This window comes from Sporobolomyces koalae, assembly GCF_050403365.1.
Source record: "Sporobolomyces koalae JCM15063 DNA, S_koalae_JCM15063T_v1_ctg3, whole genome shotgun sequence".
In the NCBI taxonomy this organism is placed as follows: domain Eukaryota; kingdom Fungi; phylum Basidiomycota; class Microbotryomycetes; order Sporidiobolales; family Sporidiobolaceae; genus Sporobolomyces; species Sporobolomyces koalae.
Genome location: NW_027481768.1, coordinates 505,320 through 523,220, shown reverse-complemented (window position 1 = coordinate 523,220; position 17,901 = coordinate 505,320). Strand labels below are relative to the sequence as shown.

General features: G+C 55.2%; 7 protein-coding genes across 7 annotated transcripts; 2 read left to right on the top strand and 5 right to left on the bottom strand.

Moving 5' to 3' along the window:
- Positions 1-945: 945 nt before the first annotated feature.
- On the top strand, positions 946-3,282 carry JCM15063_005111 (uncharacterized protein; the record flags this gene model as incomplete). Its single annotated transcript, XM_076676214.1, has 4 exons — positions 946-1,061; positions 1,133-2,624; positions 2,693-2,895; positions 2,976-3,282. The coding sequence occupies 4 exons, from the start codon at positions 946-948 to the stop codon at positions 3,280-3,282; spliced, it is 2,118 nt and encodes a 705-aa protein (XP_076536752.1).
- Positions 3,283-3,530: 248 nt separating this feature from the next.
- Positions 3,531-4,258, bottom strand: AIM29 (Aim29p; the record flags this gene model as incomplete). The annotated part of the gene is made up of 5 exons (XM_076676213.1): positions 3,531-3,607; positions 3,674-3,755; positions 3,827-3,864; positions 3,934-3,981; positions 4,066-4,258. 5 exons carry the CDS (start codon positions 4,256-4,258, stop codon positions 3,531-3,533), a joined length of 438 nt encoding a protein of 145 aa, XP_076536751.1.
- Positions 4,259-4,488: 230 nt separating this feature from the next.
- On the bottom strand, positions 4,489-6,958 carry JCM15063_005109 (uncharacterized protein; the record flags this gene model as incomplete). The annotated part of the gene is made up of 5 exons (XM_076676212.1): positions 4,489-4,786; positions 4,865-5,726; positions 5,790-5,862; positions 5,928-6,193; positions 6,262-6,958. 5 exons carry the CDS (start codon positions 6,956-6,958, stop codon positions 4,489-4,491), a joined length of 2,196 nt encoding a protein of 731 aa, XP_076536750.1.
- A 1,284-nt stretch (positions 6,959-8,242) lies between these two features.
- Positions 8,243-9,717, top strand: JCM15063_005108 (uncharacterized protein; the record flags this gene model as incomplete). Its single annotated transcript, XM_076676211.1, has 9 exons — positions 8,243-8,300; positions 8,394-8,420; positions 8,635-8,688; positions 8,763-8,789; positions 8,854-8,975; positions 9,047-9,120; positions 9,189-9,346; positions 9,422-9,471; positions 9,544-9,717. The coding sequence occupies 9 exons, from the start codon at positions 8,243-8,245 to the stop codon at positions 9,715-9,717; spliced, it is 744 nt and encodes a 247-aa protein (XP_076536749.1).
- Positions 9,718-9,971: 254 nt separating this feature from the next.
- On the bottom strand, positions 9,972-11,379 carry JCM15063_005107 (RTA1 domain-containing protein; the record flags this gene model as incomplete). Its single annotated transcript, XM_076676210.1, has 6 exons — positions 9,972-10,225; positions 10,305-10,387; positions 10,452-10,776; positions 10,851-10,898; positions 10,959-11,073; positions 11,242-11,379. The coding sequence occupies 6 exons, from the start codon at positions 11,377-11,379 to the stop codon at positions 9,972-9,974; spliced, it is 963 nt and encodes a 320-aa protein (XP_076536748.1).
- A 691-nt stretch (positions 11,380-12,070) lies between these two features.
- LSB6 (1-phosphatidylinositol 4-kinase LSB6) lies at positions 12,071-14,800 on the bottom strand (the record flags this gene model as incomplete). The annotated part of the gene is made up of 4 exons (XM_076676209.1): positions 12,071-12,121; positions 12,184-13,829; positions 13,891-14,333; positions 14,403-14,800. The coding sequence occupies 4 exons, from the start codon at positions 14,798-14,800 to the stop codon at positions 12,071-12,073; spliced, it is 2,538 nt and encodes an 845-aa protein (XP_076536747.1).
- A 520-nt stretch (positions 14,801-15,320) lies between these two features.
- Positions 15,321-17,749, bottom strand: JCM15063_005105 (baculoviral IAP repeat-containing protein; the record flags this gene model as incomplete). The annotated part of the gene is made up of 5 exons (XM_076676208.1): positions 15,321-16,452; positions 16,512-16,654; positions 16,718-17,000; positions 17,069-17,184; positions 17,249-17,749. 5 exons carry the CDS (start codon positions 17,747-17,749, stop codon positions 15,321-15,323), a joined length of 2,175 nt encoding a protein of 724 aa, XP_076536746.1.
- Between the last annotated feature and the right edge of the window lie 152 nt (positions 17,750-17,901).

Below are 17,901 nucleotides of genomic sequence, written 5' to 3'. Positions count from 1 at the left end.
GTCAGTGGGAGGATGCCGAGCAGCGAAGGCGCTCAAGGAGCCCTTCGACAAAGCGGCCTAGCCGCCGAGAAATAATTCGGAAACGTTGGAGTCGTCATTTTCTTCTCAGGCCATTGCGTCTGACTGTACTCAGGCCGCAGTCTAGCGAGAGCTTAGAGCGATCCGAATGCATCGACTCTAGAGAGAATGTCGTGCTGATAGGAGCGGGATCGTGCGCCCGTACGCGCACCTGTACTTATCAGCTCGAAGAATGCATTCGCGCACTCAAGTCCTCGTGGCCCAATTGCAGGACAGACCACGTTACATCTGGGCAAACGAAAATGATCGCTAGTGAAGACGCACATCCCAAAGCAAAAGCGTCAACGGATGAATCACGCGAGGTCTTTGCGCGCTTCGTGCGAAGACGCGCCGAGAAGCACCGTGCAGCTATACATGCTATACACTAGCTCACTCGGCGACTGTTAGCATCGTGTTTTGACTGCGTGTGCCAACTCAGCCTGACTGTACACACGAGCTCGATCTGTGATCATTGATGCAGGACGGACGCGTTGAGCCCTCAGGCTGGCTCGACAAGGTCGGCTGATTCTAGTCGGACAGTGTGACGGCGCACTGTGAGTGAGCTCACTGAGTGGGTTGAGGCTTGCGAGCGTGTGAGATGAAACGAACAGAGAGCGATCTTCCGGTTCTTGACCCCCACCTCGACCTCGACCTCGACCTCGACCTCATCCCGTCATGTTGTGCTAAGCTGTTGTGCTGTATTTCAATCCGATCGACTTATACGACCCGCGGCAGAACCTTTCGGTCTCCATTTACTCTTTACATTCGCCCATCGTTTGATCACATTTCCCATCACACCCTTATACCCCTTCACGCACGCTCGGAGCCTAGTTCCAGGTCACCCGGTTCATGTCAGGAAAGAATGCGCTCGCTGCGCGTAGACGGGCCATGATGGACGAGGATGCAAGCGAGCAGCTCATCATTCAACAAGTCGATCGTGACGCCGCTACAACGCGCGATGCTACCCGAGCCAAGCGTTCAAGCGTCTCAAAGTCGCCCAAGAAGTGAGTCTCAGCCCGCTGCACTATCCCCGCAATGCTTCGAGGTCCTCATTCCTCGACACGGCTCGTAATAGGCCCCTCCAAGCTCCTCCAACTCCACCATCCTCGTCCTCTCGACGTAATGCAGCTTCAAATTCGTCAACAGGGTCCCCGTCAAAGTCGCCTCGGGTGCTCGTAACGCTTGGGGGCCGAGTTTACCGGCCGCCTACGCAGGACGAGCGGGAGGTCCTGACCCCACAGGAGATTGAAGCCAACCTCTTGCTCTCGGAACCGACAGAGACCGTCGAAGACCTCGCGCAAGCGAAGAGGGAGGACAAGCGCAAAGCGATCGAGCTCGAGATGACCAGAGCCAAGCTTGCCAACGCTCCTTCTCCATTCACATCGCCTTCGAAGGGCAAGGGTCGCCTGCTCGATTTCGACAGCGACGAGGACGATTTTGGCCATGTGTCACCGACCAAGGCAGCGAGGACACCGACCAAGCTGTCTCCGACGAAACGCAGACCCGTCACTCCTCCTCCGCGATCCGATCTTCATTCCGAAATCGCTTCGTCGCCCTCGCCTGCACTCGGCCGCCCCTTTGCGTTTGCCTCGAGTACATCTGCCTCTGTAGCGCCGACTGCGCTCCCACCTTCCCTCGCTCATCTCCTGTCGCTCCATACAGCTCTCGAACGGGCTCTGATCCTCCATCTCTCGACCCACGGCTCGTCCATCGCCTCCACCGTCTCTTCCGTACATCCGGACTCGTCTGCCGCGAGCGTCCGCATGACAAACTTGATCGATCTCCCAACCTTGACTCGCATGCTCGAATCATCAGGCAAGCGATTCGGTGAGAACGAGCTGCGCAAGCTGTGCTGGGTGTGGCAAGGTTGTGACACACTCGACGGAGAGGAGGACGAGTTGAAGGTCGAAGAGAACGAAGCTGGGGGTATGGGATTCTTGATCACCCGTTCGCGGTTGGCCAAGATGGGCAAGGTCACGGCGACATACGGACTCGGCATCTCGGTTGCGGTCAAGGCGAACCCGCAACTACCCAAGTTTGAACTGTTGCCTCCGGCGTCTCCGAAGAGCTCAGGATCACAGCGTTCTGTAATGCCCCCCAGCCCCAGCAGTATCGGCAAAGGCAGAGATGGAATGAGCCTCGTGGCTCTCTGGACTCAGGGCAAGGAGGAGCGACGCAAAGAGGTCGAGAGACGTCTGCTAGGATGGGCGCGCGGGAACGGCAAGAACGTCGTCGAAACTGAGATCCTAAACCAGGGCGACCATACTGAAGACCTACGATGGGCTACCTCCTCCGCTTCACACGTTCTACGAAACGTTCCGACCGCCGATCTGCCGCCATTGGATCACGCCGTGCCAGCGATCGCATCGAGCTCGACTCCGAGCCCAAAGAAGCCTTCGACACTGTTGCAATCCTCGTCCCCAAGTACCCCACGGTCCTCGACTGTGCCGTCAGACTCTCTTCCGATCATCAGTCCAAAAGACTTTGTCAAGGCTCTCCTCGACGGACGACCGGTCAAGACCAAGTCTGGTACGACTGCCGATCGAGACAAGGCTCGGCGCGAGAGAGTACGTGCCCCACAGCGAAACTCTCCACAGGCAGCATCCATCTAACGCAAATTGCTGTACCCGACCAGATTGAAGCGAAACAAAGAGCGTCTCGACCGTCTGCCTATCAGGCATCCCTTTCTGGACTCGCTTCAGGAGACTCTTCGCCTTCGAAACGGAGCCTCAAGCCGAGCAAAGGAGATCCCGACCCTGTTCTACTCTCAGCGCAAGAAATCTACAAACAGCGAGCGATGCTGAGCCGACTCGGCAGTATCGCCGATGTCGTTGCCATGTGAGCCATTCGTCATATTCGCAAAATCAATCTCGCGACGAGACAGTCTATTGATTCTGGAATCGTCTGCTTGTCTGCAGGCGTTGCGGTTCGAGGCCGACTCGTTTCGACGATGTCTGTACCGCCGTAACCAACAGTCCGCTGCTCTCGATCGGGTTTGAAGAAGCGGACGAATCGCTCGTCTTCCTCGCGCAACAGTTCCCCGATTTCTGTTACATCAAGCTCGTCAGCTCGACGGGTACCGTCATGAGCAGCGGGTCTTCGTCTTCGTCATTGCGACAAGCCCTCGGGGAACGATGGATGGTCCTGACTGGATCTCAGAAACCGAGGGAAGTGAAAGAGATTGTCAGGGAGAGATTGAGCGAGACGGAGAAGCGACAAGGGTGATCCGGCTAATTTATTCAGATCATTGTCAATCTCACGTGAGATAAAGTCTCTGTATTTGACTCTCTACATGCATCATGCATTGTGTCCCGCAAGACAAGCGAGAGGGTCTGAGTTGGAGTAATCTTACAACACCGATGTGACAGCCCAAGCGATACTGCGCGGTTTTCTAGATGAAGCGTCGTGCGAGATGCAAAAGTGCGAACGTGCGAAAAGAGGGGTTGGATGCGATCAGGGAGCCCATAAGGGGTCTACCATGCCTGAGCCGGGTTGATCTTGAATGCCTCATACAACTCTCGGTTGAAGAAGCTCACTTCGGCTTCGTTCTCTGTCAAGGATACCAATGGTAAGCGTTGCTCCAACTCTGTCTCCAGCAAAGAAAGAATAGACGAACCGATCCCGACGGAAGCCAAAGTGACGGATTCATCCTCGAGGATCCATTCGTCGTTCTCGAGGTTCATGATCAAGTTTGTCGTCTGTCAAAGGTTCAACCGAACGACATGAGTAGCCATTCCGAAGTGCTGTCTGGGGAAGAGTTCGGTCTCGCCTTTGCGCCGTGAGCCTTCGTGTAAAGTTTCAAGGTGTCTGTTTAGCTCGAAAGAACACGGTCAGCGACGCATTCCAGCAGTCTACAAGGTATCTGTTGTAACAGACCCAATTGGCACGTCCTGAAGGGTTTGAAGCCTGCTGCAGTCTTGATCTCTGCATGTCGAGAAGTGGTTTCGATCAACAATCAATTCCCCTGTTCGTCCCTGGCCATACGGAGGTGCAGAGACAGCGACTCACGTTCCCGGCAATGATCCTTGAGTTGACCAACGGTCAGAGTGGTAGCATCGATGTGAGGCAGAAGCAGGTTCTTGGTCGTGCGGTATTCGAACGATTTGATGATCCGCACAGTGAGGAACACGTCCGTCAAGGGCCTCAGCGTGTTGGTCAGAGCATCTCCAGCATCTGTTGTTGTGGGCATCGCATCGCTCATATTCGAAGCGCAGAGATCGGGATGGACAAGGGCGTAGAAAGGAAGAATTCGCTCGACTTTCGGACAGGAGGTTCTGTCGCACATCAATTCACGTCTCTGCGACATGGGCATACGACAACAACATAAAGTGCACAATTGCAAGGCAGGAGATATAGAGGCCAAGAGTACACAAGAAAACATGGAGGAGGGACGAAATCTCACTCGTGCAAGCTGATACCTTTTTTGGACTGTCAAAGCACGTTTCTTGGCCAGTATCTTGCCATCGCCGCTTCGTACACGTCGTCATCATCGAGAGCCCACCTCGCATGAGCGGCTGACTCCGACATCCTTCGAGCCACCGCAGACAGGTCATGTCCTGCTCCATTCAACGCTATTCGCGATGGCAAGACGCACTCGTATCCATGCTCTTCGCTGTGACCTGCTTCGATCTCCTTGCTCGCCATTGTGAAGCTTTCCGATAGAGAGAAACGCATTGAGCCAGATGCTGCGTCATCGCCGTAAAGAAGGGGAGTGTCCAGATCGCTGAGACTGCGGCGACGAGAAATGCATGGTCGAGGTCCTGGAAGATAGAGACCGGTCGGCACTGTACAAGCGTGAGCGGCGTACTGTGAAGCGCGATTTGAAAGCTCGGATCCGGGACATTGGCTCGAATGTGCGGGAGAACGCGTCCAGGCGAGAGTTTGCATTGGTCCGATATATGAGGAATTGTCGAACGCAAGACGAGCTATCGACTGAGTGCCGAGCGTAGATGCCGCGGGTTCCGAGGAATGTGCAGGCAGAACGAGATTTTGGCTTTCCTTGACCGTAAAGGTAGCGAGAGGTTGTGCCTCGGTATCTAGTAACGGCGACAGGGTGTCGTCCAAGATAGGGTTTGCGGCTACAGCAGGCGTTACTTTGTGTAGCTGAACATGCGGATCGGGGTTGCAAGGCGTATGTTGCTGCTCCGATTTATTTCGGAGGTCCATGCGCGACTGGCGCCGAAGGGCGAGAGATTGTGCCGAGTGCGCAGAGAGAGGTGACTCCTCGGCATCTGCAGTGGCGAATTCGATAGCAGAGCGAGAGGTCACAGGGACCCCGGGTTGCGAAGTAGAAATGATTGCGTTGGAAGGAGAAGGAGGCACACTTTCGGGGAGAGGGGTAAGTCGGGAAGTCATTGGCGGGATCTCTACATGAGAGAAGCGATGTCGGACTCGTCTGACGGCCGATGAGCGTTCCGTAGTCTTGTCCTTCTCCATGATACATTCACTGGATTGGGTAGTCGACGCTCCGCCAGCTTCAGATGAAACTGCTCTCAGGTCGGTCTTTGGTTTCGTCCCGTACGTCTTAGGGGCTGAAACTCGGCGTCGGCGTGATGTGCTATGATGTCCGTCTTCTGCTTCCGAAACAGAGGCAGTCAAGTCTGCATGTTCAGGTTCTGGCGACCGCGTCGAATTCAGGAACCTCATTTCGGAGAATGCGAGATCGGGTACTGTGTGATACGGCTTCAATCTCTTATTAGACGGGAACAAGAGAAGGGACGATCAGAACCAACCGGCTCGCCCGACTCTGGCGCGAACGGAAGCCTTGCCCTTATTGAAGATGCCAAGTTGAGTGGACGATCTGAGCTGCGGAAGGCATCCCAGCCCTCAGCACACATGCGATGTCTCCATGAGAACATGGAACGGCTTACTGTTAGTCGTCCCAAGCCAACACCGCCTGGTCGGTGCAAACCCTGCACGATGTCCCGACCACTCTGCTCGGCAGACCTACGACCCTTCTTGCGCTTCTTATCTGCTTCCCTCCCTTCCGCGGCAGACTCTTCGCGATCACTTCCGTCATGTTTCTTGGGTTTCTTAACTCGAAGAGCTGCAGCAGCCCCCGTAGCCGCTGCAGGCTGTGAGCGGTCTTTGCGGCTGAAAGCTTTGTTCCTTCGCCTTTGCTTTCGCGCTTCCAGACCTACCATACCAATCAGATCAGATTCATAGAACAGGGTGTCCCCCTATGTCCGAAGGAGCGATACTTACGCTCTTCAAGCTCTGCTGCCTCCTTCTCGGTTTCAGGCTCCATCCTCAGTTTCCCTTTGCTCTTGTCCGATTTATGAACGAGTTCTTTCTTCTCTTCCTTCGCGTTGTGGCCCGATTTTCTCTGACTTTGAGAATTTCGCCGAACTCGGCTCTTGTCCTGATTCTCCTTTTCAGCGTCGGATGTTGAGCCATGCGATAGATATTTTCGCGGCTTCTCAGCCTTGACGCCGCTCTTTGCAACAGGAGAGGACGAAGTGTTGGTCGTTGGTACAAATCGAGGTCGCATGGCCGAAACAAGCGAGGGTTTCTTCTTTAGCGGAACAGAGCCTTTCGTCTGCTGGTTCTCGTTTTTGGGAGCTGCTAGGTGCATCACGAGAGCGGTGTCCTCAACTTTGGCGCGGTCTATGATGTCTAATCGCCGCCGCTTGGTCGGTGGCTCATTCATGGTTTTGGCTTGAGCGTCGACAACATGGTGTTCGTTGTGTCTACAGGGCGAAGTCGATCCTTGGATCCTGTCTCGCGGTATCTCGAAGTACCCTTGAGCATTCCTGATACTGTTGAGGTAGATAGCGACTGTCGGGCGGGTGCCGACGCCGTTCTTGAGAGTGAAGGCTCGCAGATGAGCTTCGGTAAGAGCGGATTCAGGCGGAACAGCACCCGTAGGTGCTGTGGGCTCTACGGGTGCTGTGGACTGCATCCCGACTCGGTCGGATGGATCGTGATTCCACTCAGTCAGGTGGAGAAACCGATGAAGTCGCGGGTCAACCGGACGCGCGCAGTCGCGCGCCCGAGTAAACAGTCCGACAGCTCCCTCCTACCATCCCGGACTACAATCTGTTTCATCTGACGGACTCTCTGTATCCTTGTACAGTCTGCTATACCGCGACTGCGATCTCAAATCAACTTGCTGCGCCGAGCTGCTTCGATCTCGCCCTACATCTCGCTGACGCGATTTCTCCCTCGCTCGCGCCTCTGAACCAGAGAGAGGCGGTCAAAGGTGCTCAGGCGATATCTCTCAGCGTTGCGAATCGAGCGAGAATGCCGCAATCAAGCTATGCGCAGCCCTACACCGACGCTGCAATGGCTATGGTCCTCGCTCGACCTGATTCTATGGCCTCCATTGTCACGCCTTTCGGGTTGGATCCGTTGGCGTGCAATACGCTATGTGGACGATCTGCTGTGTCGTTACTCACGCTTCACAGGAGACGTCGGCTCAACGAGGCCGTTTGAGCTCGAATGTCTCGATAGACATAAATATATTAAACTCCGGGATCCGCACGCACTCGAACCTCACAGACATGATATGGCACATACTGGTACCAGTGATCTAGACAGCAGTATTCGATGGACAGCCCATGACCTCGAGGCCGGATAGATTCGAGGCTTGTGATGCAAGAATTCCAAATTGACATCTCGAAACCAAGCCCAGAAAGCAAGAGGATGCCTCTGAGCCACACTCCGACGTTCAACGCAAAAGAATCGTTGAATGAGCGTAACCAGTCGGGACTGGATCATACGTGATTGCAGCAGCTACAAATTCCTTCGTTGGACGCCCGTAGACACAACCGGATGTATGGTGAGTTCGGCTGTGCATCCCGTCGCGATGTGACGGTTCGTCGCGGAGAAAGAGAAAAACGCGCCAGCTCGAACAGGAAAGGCATGCGGAAGCCTCTGATGAAAAAGGAAGGCAGAGCCGGTCAGGGGCTCATCTCTTCTTCTTCTTATCACCGAGTGTCACCTCTCCAGGCCTCCCAAGCCTTTGATCCGCGGGCACGCCTAGGTGTACTCCTGTGCTGCTTCTCTAGCAGCCGAGACAGACTGCCGAGCAACGTCAGGACCCGAGCGCTACTAGAGCCTTCGACGTGCAATTGCGGCGCGGCGATCGACCTCTTTCCTTTTTCCTGAAACGAGGATGGTGAGCCAAGTCGACGCAAACTCGCTTGCAACAGGTTCGTCTTTTACCAACTCTCGACCTGTCGCCATGCAGGAGAAGTCCATGCTGAGCGGTGTCGTGTCTACAGAGCTTCCGGAGCTGTATGGTACGCGCTTCTCCCCGCTAGCCCCTCCCCTCCGCCAACTCGGCTTCGAAGCTAACTCCTGCTGAACGCACCCTGACTTGACTGGATCTATAGACTATCTGCTCAAGTTTATCCTGATTGGTGAGATCAATTCGTCCGTCCACAAGCAGGCAACATGGCGCGGGTCAAAGTGGGGGAGGAAATGGCTTGGAAACCACCGCTCCCAGCCAGTTACGGCTCAGGTGGATGATACCTCGCACGTGGTAGGGATCAAAGCCTAGGGCGTGGGAAACAAGCGAGAGAAGCCGCGCCGCGACCATCGGAATTGAAGAGGCTGACCTTTGTGTGGAAACAGGTGATTCTGGTGTCGGCAAATCATGCTTGATGTACCACTTCTTGAACGACGGATGTGAGTCACGCACAAGAAAGGCTGCCGCTAGATCCGATCGACGAAACCTCATGCAAATTCGCCTTGTTGTGCAGACCGGGATCCGTCTCCTCATACAATCGGTACGTCCACGTCCTCCTCTCGACATGATTGACATACACTGATCAAACAACTCTCACGGCACAGGGGTTGAATTTGCCTCGACATTGATGCGACTGCCGTCGTCAAGTGCTACCGGATCCGTCGCTGGTGCACGGATAGCCAACTCGAAAACAATGAAAGTTCAGTGCTGGGACACGGCAGGACAAGTGAGATTGTCATAAATTGTCGCGCACCTTAGACAGTCATGAGCAGAAGCTAACGAGCAGTGGTGTCGCAGGAACGATTCCGATCTGTCACGCGGAACTATTACCGAGGCGCCTGCGGTGCAGTCATTGTCTACGATATCACAAAGTGACCTTCAACCGATTTTGTTGCATATCCCTATAATACGCGAGAATCTGACTGGATTTCTCGGGCAGTCGACGGTCATTTGAAAACTTGTCGAGCTGGCTCTCGGACGCTCGAGCTCTCGCAAGTCCAGACCTCGAAGTCGTCATTGTCGGAAACAAAGCCGACAGACCTGATGAGGACCGGCAAGTACCATACCTTGAAGCGAGTCGTTGGGCGCAAGATCACGGTGAGAATTATTCGTTGATCGGGTTTCGGTTCCGCTCGACTGATTGTTCAAGCCCTTTTCTTCTCGCATATCCAGGCGCACTCTTTGTCGAGACGTCCTCGAAGAATGGAGAGAATGTCGAACAAGTGAGCGAAACCTTTTGCATTTCCTGAGAACCTTGAGCGAGTCGAACTCAAAAGAGTATGGTTGTGCTGCAGCCATTCATCCTGCTTGCTCGATCCCTATTGCTCGCCATCGAGTCTGGACAGATCGAGCCGGATGCTGCAGGCAGTGGAGTCTCTTATGGCTCTCGCGAGCTGAGACGGGTCAGCAGTTTGAGCAGTCTCAACGGAGGAGAGGACAGGAGAGGGTTCTTGGGCAAGTGCTGCTAGATCCACGTAGACAGACTGTATCGCCATAATATTTGGGCCAGGACTCATCCTTAATTTCTTGTACACTGAGCTGCTGAAACTAAACCCGTGTATCCTCTTCTGAGAATCGAGACTCGTGCTTCTTAGTTCCGAATAAATGGAATTGCCCCAGGGTGGAGGTGAGAGAGATTATAGACAGTGGCCAATGGAGACTGGGGTAAGATTTACAGTAGGTGAGAGTCTATACAGAGGATCCATGGAATACAGCTACAGGTTTACTTTTTCCTGTTCCACCAATGAGCTTTCGAGCGAGTACTCTCGTCCACGCTGTCGACCTTCTCTGACGAGTCACCGCGGACGATGCCTGCTTCTTCTTGCGGGTAGATTCCATCAGCGGCGTTCAGCTCGGCTTCGATTTGAGCGGCGATTTCGTGCCGAGCTCCACGTTTGTGAGGGATGTAGCGTCCAACGTAAGAGAGGATGAAGAGATATCCGGCGAGCACGATGGGCAGGGTTTCGAGACCGTAGTCTACCGAAAGCAAGATCAGAAAAACGTAGGGTTAGTCGGGCGATTGTCACTGGCAAAGAGGACCGATTCTCGGACTTACACCAGCCTTCGACACTCAGAAGAGGACCCTTGCCATTGCCTGTACCGGTTCCAAACTCGATGCACCTGAAGATACCTCGGATCCTGGCGCACGGTAAAAAGGGTCAGATCAAAGTGAGAAACGCCAGCTATAAGGGGTGAAGCTTACAAGATAAAGATCGTGCCGAGGTATAGTGTGTAGAGACAGATTGTCCACTGCCCTTCGGGCACGCCCGCTCGACGGACCCTGACTTGGTAGATGATGGCAAAGATGGCGAAAATGCCGAACGAGATGATTTGAATGATAAACCCGACGAGCAGGATCGCCTTCGCAGTTGGATAGATCTTGACGTTGTCGGACGAGTAGAGCGAACCTCCGGCACCTTGGACGCAGAACGAGATAACGTCGAACGTGACAAAGATGGCGGTCACCCATTTGCTCGAGACGGGAGTCCAACGTTGACCGATAAAGTTGATCAATCGACCGAAGCACACTGTAAGTCGAGGGGGAGCAAGTCAGCGCTGCCCGGATGGTCGTCCACGAGGCATTAATGAGACTGAGACTGACTGTAATGCGAAGCGGCCATGAGTGCCGGACACAGAATGATGAAGAGCTCTGTACACAGTCGTCATGAGTTGCTTGTCCTCGGGAATGTACGTGCTGCTTGTGACTGACCTTGGATGATGTAGAACGTAAGGCCGTCGCCACGTCCGGTCGGGTGTTCAGCCGAGAGAATACGGACGCCATAACCGACACTCTCTCCGAGCATTGCGATCGTGAACGGTGTCATCTGGTCATATTCGGGCCGACAGAGGTCAGCGATCTCGAACTTGTAGGTGGGTGCGTGAATGCATTCAGGCAGAGGGCTCGTGCGAGCCCTCGGATCTGAGATTCCCGTGGCAGTGATAGGGCCGTGTCTGCGACGATATGAAGAGCAGGAAGAATGTTTGATACTTACATACCATGCTCTCGTCTTGATCTGCCAGGCCAAGTGGCAGAAGAAGGCGAACCCGAACAGGCCGATCGCGATCCCCGCCAGCACCTTGGACGGGTCGTACGCGTAGTAGCGCCAATCTGCACCGGCGTTATTGCTCATGTTGAAAGAGGAGGCGGGCAAGCCGGAAGCTCGTGAATATGCGGCGAGAAGGAGGCGGGGCTCGAGATCGACGAGCTGAATGAGACGATGGGCGGGAGGATGCGCTACTCTGTCTCAAAGTCTTGCGGGTGTATAAACAGGAGATTCTGGCAAGTTTGGAGCAGTGGAGGAGGCGAAGAGCGACGAGTTTCGGAAGCGAGATCGGCAGTCACTGAAGCGAGTCTCAACGGTTCAAGGCTCCGGAAAAGAGTGGCGTAGGGATTGTTCGAAAGGTTCGAAAGGTTTATGGGAATAAGAGAGAGAGAATAGGCGCGATCCGGCGAAGTAGCGAAAAGTGACGGCGTCGGACGTCGAACGACCGTTTCCGCTTCGAACATCAAATTAAAAGTTCCAGTCACTGTCCGGGGTAGATGAGAAAGTGCAGCACAGTGTCCGCGGTGTCCGAGCGGCGGCACACAGGATGGCGGCGCTGCCAGCGTACCTGCAGCAATGCAGACGATAGCAGTCAGAGTCTGGTCAACTTCACAAGACCTTGAGAACAAAATTCGAAAAATGCAAGTGAAGATTGACCTTCTCAGGTCTCAGCCTGCGTTCTGCGGCTTCTCATCTGGTCAACAAGCGGGACTAGGACTTGCCAAAGCCTTCAACGATACACAAAAGGAAAATGCGAGCGGTTGCGGTACAAAGTAAACTAGAAAAGCCATGCGAATTTGCGTTTGGGTTCGGGAACGTACTCGAGATGCTGTTGGCGTGGCATCCCATTTCAGCCTCACAGCAACTGTCGACCGAAGCGAAAGAGCTTACCTCGTGCACTACCCACTTCATCTCGGGCTGTTTGAGAGTCTCGCCCGATCCGTCTCCCACTCCCTCCGAGGTCTGAGCTCGATCAAGCACCTGATCGATCCCGTCTGTGAATCGATCGCCTGGCGTCGTACCACCGTACCAACTCATCGAGAGCCTACCATCATCTATGCTCGCGACACCGTTCATGACAATCTCGCTCGTCGTGCCCCAACCGTTTCCAGCCTGCTGGTCCTCGTTGTCCTCTTCTTCCTCTTCCTCCGGGAGTAATCGACTCCTTTCGTTGAGATCCCTTATTCCGGTGCCGGTGCGCCGACCGAGACTTCTACCAACCGCGTATCTCGACTTGCCGGTTTGAGGATCTCTGTCGCTGTTGTCAAGCAGTCCAAGCTTCCTCGCTGACCTCTCGATCCGTCTCGCTCGTTTGCGCTCGACCGCTTCGAGATGATCGAGGTTCTTCAGGAAAGTGAATCCGGTCTCCTCCGCCTCTTCCTCCTCGTCGCCGTTTTCCTCGAAAGCACCGTTGCCGCTGCGATGCGTGCGCAAGACACCCGTCGCCGAAGAAGTCGAAGACGAAGACGGATTGCGTCTCAACAACTTTCGCAAAGTGCCGGACGTCGACGATTGAGCCGCGAGAGCGTCGAGCGGTTTACGCAGCGATTGCGCAGACTTCTCAAGGCCCGTCTCGGTGTTGCTCGGCATTGCTGCCGTTCCGTACGATGCAGAGTAGTCTGACAGAGTGCGGCGATGAGCGAGCGACGGAGTCGTGCGACGGGTCGGAGTCCGGGACGGGAGGGGACGTGAGTACGAAATCGAGACGGCGGCAGGCGGAGGTTCCGGTCTTGTAGAGGAAGCATCATTGACCGAAAGAGGACGAGAGGTGGGAGAGACGACGTGTTGAAGCTTTTCATCGTTCGAGACGAGAACATATCCGTCCGAGACGAGCACCTTTCTCCGGCGACACAGCTCGAGGGGACCTTCCCTCGCTTCGCGTAGGCTCTGAACCAGGTTCCAGCCTTGTCCCTTGATAAGGCTCCATTGTTTCCTCCAGAGCATCTCGTCCTCTTCCTCGTCGGCTTCTTTGCCCTGCGCATGGTCCTTTCGGCCCCTGTCTCTCAAAAACTCGGATCTCAAGTCGAGGTGAAGACGACTCCACCATTCGGGATCCTCGAGCTTGTCGAGGTACTGTAGTCGGGTCGGGTCGGACCACGGGTGGTCCAGTAGAGGCAGAGGAAGGTACAACCAGCCGTAGGGGAATTGCCGCCAGCCTTGAGGATGAGTATGCGGAAACGCGAGAGAATTGTCAATCGCGGCAAGGTGTACATGAGGTCGACCGCTCGGATTCGACCCGAGTGAGGGGGTCGGATGGCACGCTTTGATCATGAAATTGTCGAGACCGCGGTCCGTGTTTCGGATGAGGTAGTCCAGGATTACGAGTTTCTCGAGTTCGAGCTGAAACGACTCGACCATATCACTCGTCCACTCGAATGCCGAGTCTGGTGTTGGATCGCGCTCCTGCTCGTCAGGGGAAGCCGAATTACTCGCGCAAGTCGAGAAACAGCTTGACCAGCAAGACCTGTCTCGTGTGCGCTGTTGTTTCGATCGTGTAGTGGGAGGATACGGATGTTTCGTCAAGAAATCCGAAGCGTCTGTCGAGGATTGCGCATCAGCCGAGATCAGTGAGAGGGATGGCACGGCTCGCACACCTACCTGTGAACCCTTCGAGAAAGACTTGAAAGCTTCCTTCTTTCTCCTTGTAGTCCCCGCCGTACTTCTCGGCACGCTCGCGTTCTATCCAGTCATAGTAGAATGCTCGGCTCCCTAACGCGACAACCTCGGTTCTTGGCACGATATGGCTGCCGAGATGGCGATCGAGCACACTCGCGGCAGACTCGCTCGCATAGCTTTGACCTGGGATCAAGCAGCTTCGACCGAACGGGATCACACGAGGGAGCAGGTGATGCAGCGTGCGATGCAAATATTTGACGAGCTTGGGGTTCATGGCGCCATACGGGTCCTCATCCGAAGGCTTGAAGATGGCGAGAGTCGCAGTGTTGCCAGGGTTGCGCACAAAGTAAGACCCTGAGGAACCTTTTGCGTTGAGGCGCGGATGAACGCCATGCGAGATTGCGAGATGAGCTTCGGTGACGAGTCTGTCGGTTTGACAAACGAGATTAGCTACATTCTCCAGCACACAGCGTCCTCCTTGTCGAATTACTCACGCGAGGAACTGCTCGTGTGTCAAAGGTGGGTTGTGGTCAAGTGTCGAGGGTGGCTTGAGCTCTCGCTGTTTGCCCCTGGACCTCTTACTGCCTCGCTCGAGTCGATCTTTGTCTGTCAGGGTTGAATCTTCTGAGCTCATAACCGAAACGGCGATCTCGATCAGGCTGTCGAGGTCCAATGGAGGGACCCCTCGAGCGTTTGCTTGTCCCTCGCCTGCATTTCCTTGATGATTCCGAGCGTTCTTGGCCTTGAGCTTGTGCGAGATGTAGCGAGTCCATTTCTTGAAGAGTTCGTCGACATGCTTGGCCGTGCTCGGTGGTTTGGTCGTGTCGGCTGCGTCGCTTCGAGGTGGGGGCGCCGGCTCGGATGATGGCGCTTTTTGAGGCCCGGAAACCATGCCTGCCCGAGAGCAGCAGGATCTCGATCTTGATGCCGAGCCGTAGAGCCGTCGCTTCAGCCCAGGCGTGCGTGCCCGTCAGACGCTATGAGATCAAGCCAAGAGGGCGGTGCAAATTTCGCACGAATTACCTCTTCGAGTCGACACCTCGCCTTGGACTCCTCGTGATTTTGTATCGCATTTTCAAGTGCTCGAAGAGCGCCTGGCGAGAGTATGGAAGGGGACGAGACAGAAGCTACAGCATGAATCGTTGGTTTCGTAATGGTGGAGGTCCAATTGAGACAGGAGAACAGTGCATCAATCTACACAAACACGCCAAGTATAACCATGTGAAGCGAGGAAAAACGAAAAGAGAGGTTGCGAAGCCGTAAGATTGGGGCGAGGGGTATCCGTAAGAGGGGGTCGTAATGAGCGAGTATAAGCGAGTTGAAGAGTCGAAAAGAGAGACAGACGAAAAAGGGTGAACACGCGAAGGATATCAAGTGTGCTTGGGGGAAAAGTGAGAGAGAGAAAGAGAGCTTCATCGAACAGCTTTTCTCGAGCTTGCCTGCTGTTTCCGTGCACTCGCCTGGGCCTTCTCAGCCTTCTTTGCCCTCCTCCTGTCTTCCGCCGCTCGCTCCTCTGCCTCCTCCTTCAGCTTGGCCTCCCGGCACATACCTTCGAGTCTCGCTCTTCCTTCCTGAACTCTTTTCTCGAGTCCCCGCTGCATCCCGTCCATCTCTTGCTTGAGGGCATTGTGTACACGCTGTCCGAGCAGGTTGTACCACTCGCCGACCGTCAGGGTCGCGAGCTCGTCCGCAGTGGGTGGCGGCAACAGCTCCAAGATTCGGTTCGGCGCGAATGGGTTGTCGTCTGTGGCCCGGTTCGTTGATGAGGAAGTAGGAAAAGGCAGAGGAATCGTTGTCGACGGGTCAACCGTGGGAGCTGACGCGAGAGAAACGGTTGGGATCGGAGGCACTGCCGCTTTCGGAGGTTGGAGTGCAGCTTTGCTTGAGAGCGAACTTGACGACGGTGACTTTGAAGGGTTCACCTTGCTCGGTAGAGATCGGATCTGTCGACCGTTCGAGCTCGCGCTCGGAGAAGCCGTTGACACGGGTAAGGGTCCCGATTGAGGGTTTGGCACAGGGGCAGCAGATCGAGACGGGCCCGCCTCGAAAGATTGCGAGCTGTCTTCGTCGTGTGTTTCAACCTCTTTCGAGCCCTTACCCTTCGCGCTTGCAGTAGAGCTGCTCGACTTCGTCGAGGTTTTGCTCGCTTTGGCTTTGCTCTTTTGCTTCGAGCTCGGTTTCTTGATTTCGGCTTCCTCCGTTGACGAGGGTTGAAGCTCGTAGGCAGCGTTCGCGATCATGGCGAGATCTGTGATGGACTCGTCCGCCGGAAGGACGGCGGCGTCCTGGATTCCGTGCTTCTCTAGCGTGGTTGGCGGCGAGATCGCTTTCTTCGACTTGGTCTCGCTCGAAGCGGAAGAGCTTGTTGGCGCCTCGACAGCCTTCTTCGTCGATTTGGACAACAACGAAGATGATGACGATGAGGGTGCGGGTGCGTGAACCTCGACCGCAACGTCCACATCGATGTCCGCCTTGCGACTGCGACTTGATTTGGCAGGAGCCGCGGCCGACGCAACGTTTGTCGCCGTACGCGATCGAGCAGACCTGTCGAGTGAAGAACGTCAGCTAGTTCTTGTGCTGGAGATGTGAACAGGCAGACGCACTTCTTGAGAACCGGGGCCGCCTCAGCTTCATCCTCGGAAGGCGCCGGTGTTGCTTTCGTACGTCGATTCGGTCGCGCTGGAGCCGGCGCGCTTGTGACAGTCGAGACCGAAGCAGATCGAGTGGCTCTCGTTCGCGGTTGCACCTGGCACGAACAGAGTCAGTCTTTCGCTGGTTCTCAGTCACTCGGCAGAATAGGGCGACAAACCTCGGGCTCTTCCTCTTCAACGTCTGCCTCTAGCTCTTCCGATTCTTCCTCCACCTCCTCTTCCTCCTCGACAACATGCTCGGCGGCTTTCTTTCCTTTCTTCGGTTTGACTGCCGCCTTATCCGTCTTGTCCGCCTTCTTTGACAGGGATGAGGAAGAAGCGGCAGAAGAAGCGGTCGAAGCCTTGCCTTGTTTCGCCTTTGTCGGTGCAGACCGAGAGGCGCCAGGTACGGGCGCAATGAAGAAAGGGCAGTTGACTCCAATCTTGCGATTGTGGCATGCGCTGCGACATGATCACAAATTTAATCAGACCTCGTCGTTCTGGCAAGACCAACAAGTGCAGAGACCTACACTGGATCGTCACCCTCTTCCCAGCCTTCTACCGTACGGATACAGTATGGGCATACACATCGGTCAGCAGATTCTGCAGTCGAGCCTGGTCGGAAGTACCATCCAGCCGACGCGATCTGTCTCGTCCCAAGGCCGGATCAGTATGGCTCTCTGAGTCATCGATGCGCAGATGGTACTCACCTCGTCTGCGGTCGGTACACCTGCTTTGCCGTGGTTCGGCCAACCGAGGGCAAACGTGCCTTTCCTCGCACGGTCCATGATCTCTCCCCTCGGGTGCAGTTTACCTTCCGGACCCCAGTAGCGCTCCCACTCTGCCGACGAGCCTTTGCCTTCGAGTCCACCTGTGCTCTCCCAGCTCGCTTCCTGAATTGTCGCCCATGGACATTCGAGTTCGGCTTCTTCGACTGCAGCGAGATGACGCGAGAGAGGATCCTCCCCTTCCTCCCATACGCCAACGGCTACCTCACATGCGAAGCAGGTTGTCACAGTAGAATCGTCCGCAGTCGGGGTCGAGTAGAATCCTGCCTGAGCGAGGTGATCGGGATGGATAGTTGAAGATTTCGACGCGGCTGCCGTGAGCGGAAACGGCCAGTTCTGAGACCGATGGACTCCTTTGCGAGTCTTGTGGAACGTCGAACGCCTCGAAGTGTTGAGGTGCAACGAATCGTAGGACGGAGCCATCGTTTGTTTGGCGTTCCTCCAGTAGGAGTTATTCGGCACGTCTGAACACCCTGACGCGTCTTGTAAGCGTCTTGGAGGATCTTAAACGAAGATCGATCAAGCTTGACGCGTCACGGGAACACGTCTCGGCGTGGGACAAGGTCGTGTTGAGC